At 42.7% G+C, this 15,136-nt stretch overlaps 1 protein-coding gene across 1 annotated transcript in view; it reads right to left on the bottom strand.

Annotated features, from left to right (window-relative positions):
* PRKCB (protein kinase C beta) overlaps positions 1-15,136 on the bottom strand; it is a 646,949-nt gene that overhangs the window by 125,006 nt on the left and 506,807 nt on the right. The window contains 2 exon segments of the mRNA XM_036739147.1: positions 9,520-9,627; positions 11,123-11,203. Coding sequence (XP_036595042.1) covers positions 9,520-9,627; positions 11,123-11,203 — 189 coding nt within the window.

The raw sequence follows: 15,136 nt of genomic DNA on the forward strand, positions 1-15,136 counted from the left end.
AGAAACCCTTCTGAAAATGCCACAGCAGAAGAAGGCCATGAGAGGCAAGTCAGCAAAATGGCCTGATTTAGAGAGGGAATTGAAGATATGGATTGAAGGGCAGAGGACAATTGGAATTCCTGTGTCCATAAAGATGGTTCAGCATGAGGCAAGAATAGCTGATGAAAAAGAAGTTACTGATTTCAAAGGAGGACACGACTGGTGCTTCAGGTTCATGAAACGGAATGGACTAAGCATGCGCACATGCACCAGACTTGCCTAAAAGAGGCCTGAAAGCTACGAGCAGATGAATAAAACTTGAGTTCAACAACTTTATGTAACACATTTTTTTTTCAAATTTAGGGCCCCAAAATTAAGGTGCATCTTACACATGGGGAAATACGGTACCTCCTACCATTTTTATCCTCAAAAGGATCTTACCAAAATCCCACAAATCTTTGGAGAACAATAGAGAGTCTTCATCTGCCTGGGGCAGAGGATTTATGGTGGGATAGGTAAGGATAGATATCATGTCCTGTGTAGGTTATTATCCTGTAAAGACACCGACAAAGTGGAATCCGTTCTGAGGAGGCTGTCCACGATGGCGATACTCCTTCCACATAAGAAATTTTAAAGGAACTAGGGGTGTTTAGCCCAGATAAAAGTTGGGGGGTGGGAGGGAAGGATAAAATGGCTGACTTCAAATATTTCAAAGTCCATTGTACAGAAGAAGAATTAAAGGATTCTGGGTAGCTTGGAGGCCATACAACTAGAAGGAAGAGAGAGTGGCAAGTTTGGCCCTAATAGAAGGAAAACTCTCTGACAACTACAACCATCCCAAAATGCAGCCTAAGAAGGTAGTAAGTTCCCCTTCACAGGAAATTTTCTAGAGGAGCTCAGATGATCATCTGTGTTGGGATTCGATAGAAGGTATTGTTGTTCAGGTGTGACTTAGACGAGACGGCCTCACAGATGTTTTTCAAGTCTAATGTCCTATAATTATGAAAAGGGTGGAGTGGGGTTGGGCTTTGAGTCACTCAATATTCTATTCTAAGAGTTGGGGATAGAAGGAGAGGAAAAGATAGTCCCTGCTCTGGAGGGGCTCACAGTCTCATGAGGGAGACAGTATGCAAATAACCACGTGCTAACACATACAGAATAAATTTGAGATAATCAGCAGAGGAAAGATGCTAGAATTAAGTGGGATTGGGAAAAGGTTCCTTTAAAAGGTGGGATTTTAGCTGGGACTGGAAGGAAGCCCAGAAAGCCAGGTGGCATATTTGAATGCCGAGCAAAGGAGTTAATGCTCTTCCTCTTGCTTCATCACACTCTGGTAGCACTGAAGTGTTTGCAGAGATGCCCTTTCCCTCTTTTAGGCCTATCTGGCCTCCTTCTGAGGATCGATAGCATGATAGTCAGAATCATCTACCTTCTCTACCTTAGCCTTTTCTGACTCTTATTTTGACAGTCCTCTTCTCAGTGAGCTCTTTCACTTCCCCCCCCCCATAAGTTATGTGTAGTGCTTTGTAAATTTTATAAAATTTTATAAAAGTCAGGTATTATTGTTATCTCAAACAGTAAAGATCTCCAGAGTAGGATGAATGTGCAGGTCAACCCGCAGGTGCAGCAAATCAAATGAACAAAAGCAGGATAGGAGGGATATTGGCTGGACAAGAATTCATCTGAAAGAGAAGTAGGTGAGTAGAAGTTGGAGGGTTGTGGACTAAAAAGCTCAATATATGGGCACCTAAGTTGTGCAGTGGATAGAGTACAGGCCCTGGAGTCAGGAGGACCTGAGTTCAAATCCAGCTTCCAAGGTCAGCTGTGTGACCTTGGGCAAGTCACTTAACCCCGATTCCCTTACCAGATACATAGATAGATAGATAGATAGATAGATAGATAGATAGATAGATGAATAAAGTGAAAAGCTCAATATGGGTGTATATCATGGCATAGAAACAAAAGAACATCTTATGTGTATTAGTAGACACATAGTATCCAGAGTAAGAGAACTGATAGTTTCTGCCATACTCTGCCTTGGCCAGATTCCACATTATAATATAGATATTTAATATAGATATCGACAAACTTAATGTATCCAAGTAGGGTGACCAGTGACAAGTTTAGAATCATATCATATGAGGATTGGTTGAGAGAACTGGGAGATATTTAGCCTGGGGAGAAGACTCAGGGGTGGGGAAGGGATGTGGCAGTGGTTTTCAAATATTTAAAAGGTTTCCTTGTGGAAGAAAGTTTAGACATATTCTGTTTAGCTCCAGAGGACAGGACTAGATAGTTTTAAGAGGTGTCTTTCAACTTTGATATTTTATCATTACGATTATTTGGGGTGGGATTGGGTTTTCAATGCCAAGCTAGATTCTGCTTAGCCTCACAGGTCCAGTAGGTTTTAAGGGGAAGACGGGAGCAGATGCTGGCTCAAGATAAGGAAGAAATTTCTGACCATGACAGCTACACCAAAATGGAACAAATTGTTTCTTGAGTCAGTCAACAAGCATTTATTATCGTTACGTGCCAGACAGTGAGTTCCCCATCACTGGAGGTATTCAAACAGAGGCTGAGTAACCATTTATTTGGGACGTTATAGATAGGACTCCTTCCTATTCATGAGCTCATTTAGATAACCTGAAATTCTCTGATGGAATGATTTAGTTAACCTCTTCAAAGCTCTGATGAACTCCACTCTATTAATGACAATCATGGCTTCCATTTTCCCACAATGGAAACAGTGATGCTTTGATGGCTTCTTTTTAGGCAAGAAAAATACTTTTGATAAAATGTACACAGACTAAGGAAGATAGACTTTAGAGGCAGGGTTCAGTCTCTCTCCATGCTAGGGTACGTCTAGCAAAGCGAGGGAAGTCATCCTAGCAACATCCAACAGCTGTTTCCATCATGTTTTCATCTCTGCCCATATACAGCCTTCAGGTCCAGACATATGTGACAGAAATGATGCAGACAGCTAGATGTAATCACTGCTCCCATCGCTAATCACTTACCAGAGTTATTCCCCAGGGCGCATGGTGAATAGCAATGTGTTCTGCTGTACTGTTAACCATGTCCAGCCTTTAACCCAGAACCAGCCTTTAAAAAAACACAGTTGGGATCTGGCCCAGCTTTCCCCTTAAACCCCAATCTCTCCAACCTGCCCCCTCAATCACAATGAAAGATGGTTCGGTTCACTTTGATTGGGGTAAATTCTACAGAAATGCGATCACACCTCATCATAAGTATTTTCTGTAGATGAAATTGACTGCTAGTTGACCTGGAAAAAAATTAACTTCTCCATGACCCACTTAAAAACTAGAGCCCTTCAGCAGCCTGGCCTGGCCAGGGGCAAAATGGAGGAGTTGGCAACATTTGCTTTTAGTTTCCTACCTCCCCTGGCAGAATATATCGAAAAGACCTATTTTCAGGTCTTGAATTCAGATGAGTGGCTATGCTTTTTTTTACCTGCATAACCATCCTGAGCAAGCCACTTCAGCCTACCAACCCTCAGCTTCCTCACCCGTAAAATGGGTGGGCTGTACTAGATGATCTAAGGTCACCGCCACTTTTAGCATTCTACCATTCTTCCAGCATACTTCTGTTCTCTTACAGGCCTTTTCCTCTTCCCCACAAAAAATTTCACTCAGCGACCTCATGCAACCAGCCCCTCACAGTCACAGGGCTCCCCACGGTAATGCCTTTGCCCTCGGCCTTCCCTTTTGCTACAGGGCTCGCTCCTTGATTCAAAGCTCCCCTTGGTCCAAACATTCACATTCCCTAGATGCCCTTCTCCTACCACTTTGGAAAGGTAAGACTATACTGCACTAAAGTATTAATGATGACAGCTCAGTGTTCACAATGGTCTCTTAATAAATGTCACAACGTCCTACAGTGAATTGACCATTTCCACCAGAAAACTTTATCTTTCTTGGGAACTTTTCTATTGGTGACACTGCAATTTCCCCAGGCTGAAAACCTTGGTATCATCTTAGGAAATATCACAGTATTGGGGAAAGCGTGAGTGCTGGCCATGGAGTCCACAGAGAAGTGGACTGGAATCCTGCCCATGATGCCTAAAATCTGTGGCCACCAACAAGCCATTGAGCCAGACCCTCAGTTGATTCATCTATAAAATAGGGATACAATTTTGAGGACCAAATGAAAATGTCTGTAAAATGCTTTGTAATCTTTTTTTTTTAACAAGGCAATCGGGGTTAAGTGACTTGCCCAGGGTCACACAGCTAGTGCCAAGTGTTTGAGGCCAAATTTGAACTCAGGTCCTCCTAACTCCAGGGCCGGTGCTCTATCCTTGTGCCACCTAGCTGCCCCAATGCTTTGTGATCTTAAAGCACTATGCGAATCTCAGCTATTCTTATCTTTGACTTTCTCTTTCTGTCTAAGCAGTTGTTAAATCCTGGCAGTTCTATGCCCAAACATCATCTCTCATAGCTGTCTCCTTTCTATTCGCACTACCTAACTACCTGAGGGCTCAGGCCCTCCCTACCTGCTGTTGCCTGGCCGGCCCCCCTGCTTCCTGTCTACTTCCTTTGCAAGCTTTTCTTTTTTTTTTCAATTCATGAAATAAAACAAGTGTTTCCTTAACATAGTGTAATAAAAACGATGATTACACATGAAACTGCAAATGCTTTATGTACAACTTGCTATTCCTTTTAAATGACTATTATAGATACCCAATTAATTACAAAGGACGTGTCAAGGAAAACACTATTTGTATCCAGACAAAGAACTGATAAATAGAGTCTTGCACAGAATGATTTTTACATATAACTGGTAGCCATCTCTGGCAGGGAAGGGGAAAAAAAGAAGAAATTTACATGCCTGCTACTCTTCATCACAATGCAAGTAACATTCGTAGTCACCAAGTCTGATCATGTGTGGCTTGCTCAAAGACCTTAAGGGACTCTCTATTGACTCCAGGATAAAATGCAATCCTGGCATTGTGTCTTATTGATTATATTCTTACAAGGCCCTATAAGATTTATCAATAACTCCAACTTACCTTTGCAAACTGATTTCACATTACTTTTTTATGTACTTTGTGGTTTCTTAATTAATGGGACCATTAGCTACTTTTTTGATCTCTACCTGCCTTTCCCAGGCTTTCAAAAATCCTCCTGGACTATTCTTATCCCTGGAACACATTCTCCTTCACATCTCTGCTTTCTGCAAATGTTTTCTTCCTTTTACGGTACCGCTTTCAAGGTACACCCCCCAATGTTCCTAATTGAAACTTCTTCACTGTATCTAACTGCATCTTTCCTTTGCTTGTCTCATTCAGTCTCGCATCATAATTATTTGTGCCCAAGCCATAACCCTTCCACTAAACCTTAAGTTTCTTGAGGGTGAGGACAGTGGTGGGTTTTGCATCCGTAGCCTCAACTCTAATCACTATGCCATGCACATGGTGGGAGCTTAGTAAATGTTTACTGAATTTAATTAGATTACTGTTGAACAAAGGGACAGTTGGAAAATTCACTGAAGCAAAAGTCTAAGTTTCTAACGGTAGAATTTCAGGCCTTGAGGCAGGGGCAATGAGAAAGACATTTTTGGGGATCACAGACATGCCCTGAATTCCTCAGCTCCTTCTGTCTGGTCAGAAGATTAGCCTAGGCCAATCCTCCTATTCTAAGGAACCCGAAAGCTTTAACAGTCTGATTCCACACTTTCCTGCGGCTTTCTGGCTTTTGAACTTACACACAAGCACAAAACGTTAACACTAACTCATTAAATACTGAACTGTGGCTCCCCCAAAGCTTTCGCTGCTCGGCTTCTGACACACACTACCCACTTTTACAGGGAATTTGCCCTTTTCCACAGAGCAGAGCATTTACAAACGTTAATGCTGAATACAAGGAAGGTTTTCTGCATGTGATTTTTCTCTAGTTTTTCTTGGCTTAAAATGTCTAACAGGGGAGGTCTGGGAGGGAGAGATTGTTCTTGGTTTTATATAAGTGATAATTGCCCCTGTACTCTGTCTGATGTTATGTGGACCCAGAGTGGGGAGGGCACTTTCTATTCCTTTTGAAAGGCCCCCTCTCCCTTAAGTATACCCTGTGCCCTAAGGGAATGCTCAGTTAAGTGTGGCTGAATGCTTGACTTTATCCCTAGGATTCCAAGGCCAGAACTTGGTAGGGGAACTTGGCCACCTGATGGCTCCACATTGCCTGGGTAATGTGCTTTCCAGACCCACTGGGAAAGAGGTACACGGCAAAATGACAAGATTTAAAATTTAATTCCCTGTAGAAAGGCTCATTTTTCTGCCTACCTGTTCTCTTTGGTTTACACTGAGAGTTAACTATAGCAGAAGCATTTGTTACATTCAACTCATCTGGCTACTCTAGCACATAGATCTTTAAGATGAAGTAGTTGAAAGATTTGAATAGTAAAGAATATGGGCAACTGAGTGGCGCAGTGAATAGAGTGCTGGGCCTGGAGTCAGGAAGATCTGAGTTCAAATCTGGCCTCAGACACTAAAGGAAGGTTCCCAAACTACTAGGTGCTGAGGTGACATATGCTTAGCTGGAGTCAGATGTGGGAAGTTTTGGGAGGCATGTAGGAGACCCCATTGGACCTTTTGCATGAATTATAAGATTGCTCTGCCCCTAAGACAGTCAAGAAGCTGGGTCGGAGAGTGGATGGAATGCTGGGCCTGAAGTCAAGAAGACTCATCCTCCTGAGTTCAAATCTGACCTCAGACACTTTCTAGCAGTGTGACCCTGGGCAAGTCACTTATCCCTGTTTGCCTCAGTTTCCTCATCTGTAAAATGAGCTGGAGAAGGAAATGGCAAACCGCTCCAGTATCTTTGCCAAGAAAACCCCAAATGGGGTCATGTAGAGTCAGACATGACTGAAAAATGATGGAATGACAGTAACAACATGGGCTCAAATCTAGGCAATGCTTACTTCCATGTCATGTGAAGCTTTCTGGGCCTCAGTTTCCTCATTAGTAAGATGGGGGAAGGGGAAGTTGGACTAGGTAATCGCTAAGATTTCTTCCAGGTCTAAGTTCTATAACCCCACAACAACATATGGCCAACCCTCTGCTAGAGCTGGGCTGGCAGAGTTCTAGGGGAATCTCTTCTCTTTCCTATACTAAGCCAACTCATCACAGGCATTGGCATAGAAAGAAGCTGGGGGAAAAACTTGAAAAGGGATCTTCGTCTCTTAGTAAACTCCTTGAGTGAGTCTGAGCAGGTGACACCGAGGACATGGAGAAGGGGGCTAGCCTCAGTCAGAATAAGCTGGCCCCATTCAACAAGTAAAGTAACATCGAACCCAAGGCCCAGGAGAACTGGAGATGGGACATCTGGTGCCGTATCAACAGAAAGCTCATTACAGGACATTAGACGTAGACACAGGGTGGGAGAGGGAATGGGAAAAAAGACTGAACAGTTCTGGAAAAAAAGACTTAATGAGGATGAGCTTCAACTCAATTCAGTTATTATGAAGTGCCTACTATGTGCAGAGCACATGTAGTAGGATGTACTCTGGATAAAATATATGCTTACTTCCAGATCAGCTTGGAGAACTGAGTTTCTGTTGGCTTGCAGGGGCTCATTAGGTCAGGTCCAAAAATATTATCATAACAAGAAAGACAGTACTGGAATGTGGGCACAGAGGGTTATAGATGAGACTGTATGTAGGAAATGACCCTTGATTCTTCCACCTATTCTGGGGACTACAGTGAGCAACTGAGCTGAGTCTGCCCCCACATCTCTGCCCGGGGCTGTGGTAACCAGGGTATTAAAGAGAAAGGAGTAGAGAGCATGACATTTCAAGGCTGATACAATCTGCAGTTTTCAGAGTAACTGTGAAGAACAGGCAGGAACCAGGTGAGAACAGGAAGGAGCCAGGTGAGACTTTTAAGTATGGCCGGACAGCAGTAATAGTGCTCGGTGGACTGAACTTTATTCCTCTTATCTGCTTTTATGTGCTTTTTAAATAACCCTTCTCTCTAGAAACTCCCTCTAGGACAGATTCTTAAGCTTATTTCTGTCATGTACTTGTTGGACAGTCCAGTGAAGGATATGGATCCATTTTAGAATAATGTTCTTAAATGCATAAAATAAAATCCACTGGATTACAAAGGAAACCAATTACACTGAAATAAAGATATAATTTTTTCCATCCGAGTCTACAGACCCCTTGAAGTTTATCTACAAATCCCTTAGAGGTCTACGGTTCCCAGGTGGTAAAGTGTTGCTCTAGAAGCTGTATTGTGTGTGTGTGTGTGTGTGTGTGTGTAGGTATATGCACATGTATATGTGTGTGTCCTTGGTGTGTCATGTCTGTGGCTCACAAAAACACAAAATCATAGCACTGAGATCTGGGAAGGAACTCAGAGGTCATCTAATCCAATAGCCTCATTTTAGAGATGAGGAAACTGAGACCAAGAGAGGTTAAAACGAGTGAGCCAGTCAAAACCATACAGGTAATAGCTAACAGAACTGTGTCAGTCATTGTCTTGTGGTTGGACCTTTCTATACGTTGGGGTTTAAATGAGAAGGAGCATCTCCTAGGATACTCTATGAGGCCACCTGTCTACCCCTGAGAATTATGTCCCCCAGGGGTGCCCAATATAACAATAATATGGTACCCATGACCCTGGGCTCCAATGCTAGGTAGAGACCTTAATGTAGGTAGACCTTTCTTCTCCATAGCCCTTGTCTGAAATGGTCTTGAATGAATGCTATGGATTTGACAAACAGTCCTGGGACCAGTACTGGTGAGCTGGTAGTTCAGTGTTGGCGAATGCTTGACTTTCCCCTAGGATTCTAAGGCAAGAGCTTGGTGGGAAAGCTTGGCCACTTTTTTGCTCTATACTGCCTGGGTACCATGTTTATCTCGAGCCATTGAGGGTGGAAAGCACTATGTGGAGTCTCTTTGTCCAATCTAGGGCTTCCTGTGGAAAGGGGCCAATTCTCATATCTTTAACCCTTACTCCCACCAAGTATTCTAGCCTAGCATAAGAGGAATCTGAAGGGGCCAAGACCAAAGGCCTTCTCCTTAGCTTAGAAATCCCATAGAGCTTCTGGAACCACTTAAATCCCAAGGAGAACTTGGAGAGCTGGTTCAATGTACTTCACACCCATAGGAACTCGAACATCACGGAGCATGCAGTGCCAGCCCAGAGTCTCTCCTACCTGATAATTACAAATGGCTTAGTTTATAAACCAGAACTTGTCCCAAACTGACAGGACCTTTTATGGGAAGGACTATGTGTTTTAGGGTTATAGTATCATCAATTTAGAATAGGAAGTAACCAGAGAGGCCATCTAATCCAACCCTTTCCCTTTACTGGAGAGAAACTGAGGCTCACAGAGGTTAAAGACTTGACTCAGGTCACATAGGTAGCGAGCAACACAGCCAGGATTTGAGCTCAGTCCTTCTGACTCCAAATTCAGGACTCTTTGCACAGTATCATGCATGTGATATAGCAGTAACTCTGTTCCCTCCACTTTCCCCATCCCTGAAATGCAGACATAGCTATTCCAAATTCAAGTATTTCCTTACCCCTTTGCAGATGGCCACAGCTTCCTTTGACATGGACTTGGGGTAGGCCACATTGTGCTCCATGATAGACTGGAAAAGCTCATCTTCATCTTCTCCTTCAAAAGGAGCCTGTTTACAGAGGTCAAGAAAAGCGGGGACAAAGAATTAGTAAGGAGAGAGATTTCCTTCTGAGCATTCTGGGGGTGACCAGTAAGTCAGACGGAACTATTCTAGTTTTTAAGGTGGCTGGCATGTTGACTATACCCCTTTCTAGTGTCTTGGTTTTCCCTTGGCTGGGGGAAGGAAAGTTAGATAATGAGTGAGTAAAGAAGAAGGCACGTGGTAGGAATCAAGGGGCATCGTGGTTGGCAGAGAATCCACCTCGTTCTATAGGATGGGCAAATGAGCTAAGTTCAGAAGGGTGGGAAAATTCCAAGTTTGTGAAGGAGAGATGAGGGCGAAAGAGAATATTCTGGGTTAGAAAATGACACTTTCTACCATCTTTATAATGACCAAACTTGGTCCCGAAGAATATAATGAGAAAATACACCTCACTCCCTTCTTTGCAGAGGTGGAAGACTATGCATGCAGAGCTTCTACTGAGCTGGTTACTTTGGCTGAACTCTCTCTTCCCCCTTCTTTGCTATGAGAGGTGGTTCTTGGATACTGGAGGGGAGAAATATACATTGGGAAATGGAAGTGACATAAAAACCAAACATATCGGTTGATTTCTTTTGAGAGACATCCATTCTCCGGTGAGGGCTGTGAGGGTACTTAATGAAGCAGTGTAGATTTCAGACAATTGTGAGCCATAGAGTAACTTAAGGAGTTTAGGCCCCATTCAGGATGGAACTTTCATTCACGCTTCTAATAACCTTACTTTGGGTTGTTTGCTTTGAATTATGATAAGTCCTAGATATAATATGACAGTGATATATGATTTATTATTATATATTATGTAATAAACCCTAGAAAATCCAATCCTGAGGTTTGGAGTGGACAGCAGACAAGGAGAGAACTCAGCATCCAGTTAAGGTGGCATCGGCACCATAAAGGGTAAAGGTGATAAAGGAAGAAGGGAGGCAGATTTCTGAACTTGGGAAGCCAAGCTGGCTCAGAGACTTTAAAGAATAGGAGGCTTGAATTGAGGGTTAGAGGTCAGGTTACTATTTTCAAAAGTAGTAAAGGATAAAGCTATGGGAATCAGTGCCAGGTCCCCTGAGTTGGCTCTAAGAGGGAGCCAGAATATCCCCAAGAAATTGGCTCAGCTCAGCAAGCCTAAAACCTAGTGTGGGACCTAAGGTATCTCCCTCCGTATAACTGCTCTTCATCTGGGATATTGGCTAACCCTAAGTAATGCATCTTTCCCTCCTTGGTTCACCTTCTCAGTACTAAGCAGGCAGAAAGTGGACTGGGATATGTGGCCAGGGAGGAAGAAGATGGCAGGACAGCTGTGATCCAAGGCTAGATGTTCTGAGCTTGGCTGTCCACAGGGTCAATTTCCTGTCTTTCACACGGTTGTAAACAACCCCTGACTGGATGCCTATTAGCACATGGACTATTGGTGAAATACACAGACCAGGAGGAAAGCAAGTCCTGTGTGAGTCACTTAAAATTCAATTACCTGGCCAGCCAACATTTCATACAGCAGCACTCCAAATGCCCACCAATCTACCGACTTCCCGTAAGGCTGATAGGCAATTATCTGGAAAACACAAAATGTGCCATCAGGATTATGAGTAGATTTCCGTCTCTCTGGGCAATACCACAAGCTAAGTCCATTAATGATAAAGACCTGGACCTGCTATATGTGCCACATTTAACTCCCGCACATCTTTAAAGAGACCCAGTCCCTTTCACAACACCACATGCCAAGACTGTGTTGGCAGTTAGGAGAGAACAGGAGGTTGTTAGGTCTTTCTCTCTTCTTTAAACTCCAGTGAGGGTAGGAAATTTGGACACCTGGCAAAGACCCTTAGACCCCAATCTCGTCCTGGTCTCTCTCACTTCCCTCACAGACTCCCAGCCCTACCTGTTCAAAGCCTTCCCTCCCCTCAAGACCAACTTCAAGCACCATGAAATCTTCCCTGATTCTCCATGTTAGAAATAATCTGATCGTCCTCCAATCTCTCCTAGAGCTTTCTATTCCTCTTTTGTCCTGATCACACTCTACAAGGATCACGGTGATTTGCGTGTGCCAATTTGTGAGAGACAATATGCCATAATGGATAGAAAACTAGCTTCAGAGTCGTGAAGCCAGGAGCTCAAGTCCTATGACACATACTATGTATTGACTGTACCCCTTTCTAGTGTCTTGGTTCCCATCCCCTTCCAAGTCGTGAGTGCTCAGGCCCTCTGGCAAGACTAAAAGACTATTAAATTGCAAAAAGTGTTTGTGATTTGCATTGGTGGGAGAGCTTCCAATGGAATTCCAGCTCTGAACCCATAACATTTGTATAGGGTCTTATCTCCTCTACCAAACTACAAGGGAATAGACTATGTAATTTTTTGTCTTATTTCCCAATGCTGAGCGTGCAAAATTCCTGTCCAAAGTGAGCGCCTAAACATCTACTGAAGTGAATTAAATCAGCTGAATGGATTTGAATTGAACTGAGTTGTTGACAGGAGAAAAAGTACTTGCCAAAGCTCTTCTCTCATTTGACTGTATTAGGTATGGCATATTCTTGTTTTGGAGGAAGAAGTGGAGTTACATAAATCATAACCTTAGAAGGAAATAAAACATTAAAGGGAAAGGGAAAAAATCAATCCTACAAACAGAATTAATAAATAGTATTACTAAAACAGAGCTCTGATCATGTGATCAACTCCAACCCCAACTCCAAACTCTTCAGTGGCTCCCTACTGCTTCATACAATACAAATTCATCAGCCTGGCGCTTGTGGTTGTTCAATTGTTTCTCAGTCATGTCTGACTCTTTGTGACCCCATTTGGGGTTTTCCTGGCAAAGAGTGGTTTGCCATTTCCTTCTCCAGCTCATTTTACACATGAGGAAACTGAGGCAAACAGGGTTAAGTAACTTGCTCAGGGTCACACAGCTAGTAAGTGTCTGAGGCCAGTTTTGAAAAAGCACTCCGGTATGTTTGCTAGGAAAACCCCCGATGGGGTCACCAAGAATGGGATGTGTCTGAACAACAGCTACAATCATGTCCCACCCAAACCTTCAGGTCTCTAAGCTTAACGTATGCCCTTTTTCTTCAGTCATGTATCAGAGGATAAGTTCCCCTGTCCTACACTTACATAATTCATTTTTAAAATCCTAAACACAGAATTTTATATCCTTGAAAGAGAATGTTATTCTTGTTACAACTCATCTTCCCCCTAGCATTCCAGGCTGTTAAGATAAATTTGAATCTTTATTCTGTCATCCAATCTATCAATGACCTCTGAGGCCCCTTAAAGCTCTAAATTTATAATCCTATGATCCTATAAACTACCTACCAGCTTCATGCCATCTATAAATTAGGTTTATGAAAAAAACCCTTCTATTATCCTGGGAAGTTTATATACAGTATATTTGTACTGTTAACATTTTTTAATGAGGTTGAAGTTTTACCCACAAAGCCTTCATTGTACTTTCTTTTTCTCTGTAAATTGTTTACCTTCTTATGGGTTATATTGTCCCTTACATACAGTGCTTCAGGATTCCAGTCTAGCTGGCCATGTCATTACTAGTGAATTTTTACCCTGGCAGTACTATATCAAAAAAAAAAAACAATAAATTAATGTTTATACAATACTTTAGGGGGTATCTTGGTGGCACAGCAGATAGAGTGCTGGGCTTGGAGTCAGGAAGACTCATCTCCTTGAGTTCAAAACTGGCCAAATACCTACCAGCTGTGTGACCCTGGGCAAGTCACTTAACCCTGTTTGCCTCAGTTCCTCCTCTGTAAAATGATCTAGAGAAAGAAAGAGTAAACCACTCCAGTACTTTGCCAAGAAAACCCCAAATGGGGTCACAGTTAGACGTGACTAATCAACTGAACATCAACAACCAATCAGAGATGATAATAGCATCTATCTCCCAGGGTTGTTGTGAGAATCAAATGAGATATTTGTAAAGTGCTTTGCACACCTTCAAAGCTTGATCTAAATGTAAGCTGCGATGATGACGTCTTACAGTGTTCTATATCTAGCCAGCATTTTATATTATCCTATTTTTAAGCACTTAATTTATGCAAGGGTCTGTGCTTGGTTCTGGGGAAGAGAAAGGATAAATTAGACATGTTCCATGCCCTCAAGGAGCTTACAGTCTGGTGGGAGATGTACATCATTGTGCAAGTAAAAGACAGAGAAGAATGCAAAGGCAGATTGCTGTTGAGGTGTGTTCAGTCATGGCTGACTCTTGTGAACCCATCTGGGGTTTTCTTGGCAAAGGTACTGGAGTGGTTGGCCATTTACAGATGAGGAAAATGAGATAAAAATTGTCAAGTGACTTGCTCAGGATCACACAGCTAGTAAGTGTCTGGAGACACATTTGAACTCAGGTCCTCCTGACTCCAGGTCTGGCTCTCCATCCACTTCCATTTGGCTGCTCTCAGTGAGAAGATCAGATGAGACAGACTTCACTGTCATGGAAGGATTAAGAACGGTTTTGAGAAAGAGATAGAATCTGAGCTGGGACTTGGAAGATATGTCAGCAGGCAGTCTGACATGGGGGCAAGCAGCGTATTCCTTACATATAGAATGGGGCTAGCAAAGGAACAAAATCAAGAAATCAGGGATCATATCTGACGAGTGTCAATCAGTCCAAGTTGGTTGTACTTCTGCTTTGGATCTTTGATCCCATGAGGTCAAGCACTGGGCACTGAATGGAAACTTCCTGACTTTATAGTGTTACCTAAACTTAGCCATCCTAATCCCTTTGTGCTTGATTTCTATGGGAACCCTTTGATTTAATGGATATGGGGAGTTTTAGTACATGCATCCCTCAATTTAGGAAATAGGTGCATTACTGCCATACTGTGTATCATTTTGGAGATATTTTGGAAAATGATGGCTATTTTTCCTTTGACTTTCATTAAAAAAGTTGGAGTTGGGTAATTGGAAAGAAAATAATTTCCAAAACTGAAATGAAAAGTTTAGGCAAAAGGAAGGTTAAAGTTAGGCCTTGACTATAAGGTATGCTAGCTAGTGTACAATGGTCATGCTGTGCCTGCTGGGCTTATAGCCCTCACCAACCGTCCACTATAAAGCTGCACTACCTCTCCAAAGGACTAAAATAAAAGCTTTCCTAGCATGAACTCTGGCAATCTCTCTGGCTACCATTCTGAAGGGCTTTTTTAGTGGGCCATCACTTGAGATCGGAAAAGAAGACTCAGTGGGGAGCTGAAAAATTCATAACTATGAAAGATAAGGTAATGTGTGGGGGGAAAATCTCAGCTTTTGAAAGTTCATAGTCACAGAATCTTAGAGCTGGAAGGAACCTTAGAACAGAGAATGCTGGAGCTGCAAAGGACCTCAGAGCACAGAATATCAGAGTGAGAAGGGGCCTGGAAATTTGGAATATGACATACTTGAGCTGGAAGGGTTCTTAGAACACAGAATGGTAGAGCCAGAAGGCATTTCAGAGATCACAGTGGCTGCATGAACTTGGAGTAAGATTGAGCAAGTCCTCTGA

This window comes from Trichosurus vulpecula, chromosome 9, assembly GCF_011100635.1.
Source record: "Trichosurus vulpecula isolate mTriVul1 chromosome 9, mTriVul1.pri, whole genome shotgun sequence".
Lineage (NCBI taxonomy): Eukaryota > Metazoa > Chordata > Mammalia > Diprotodontia > Phalangeridae > Trichosurus > Trichosurus vulpecula.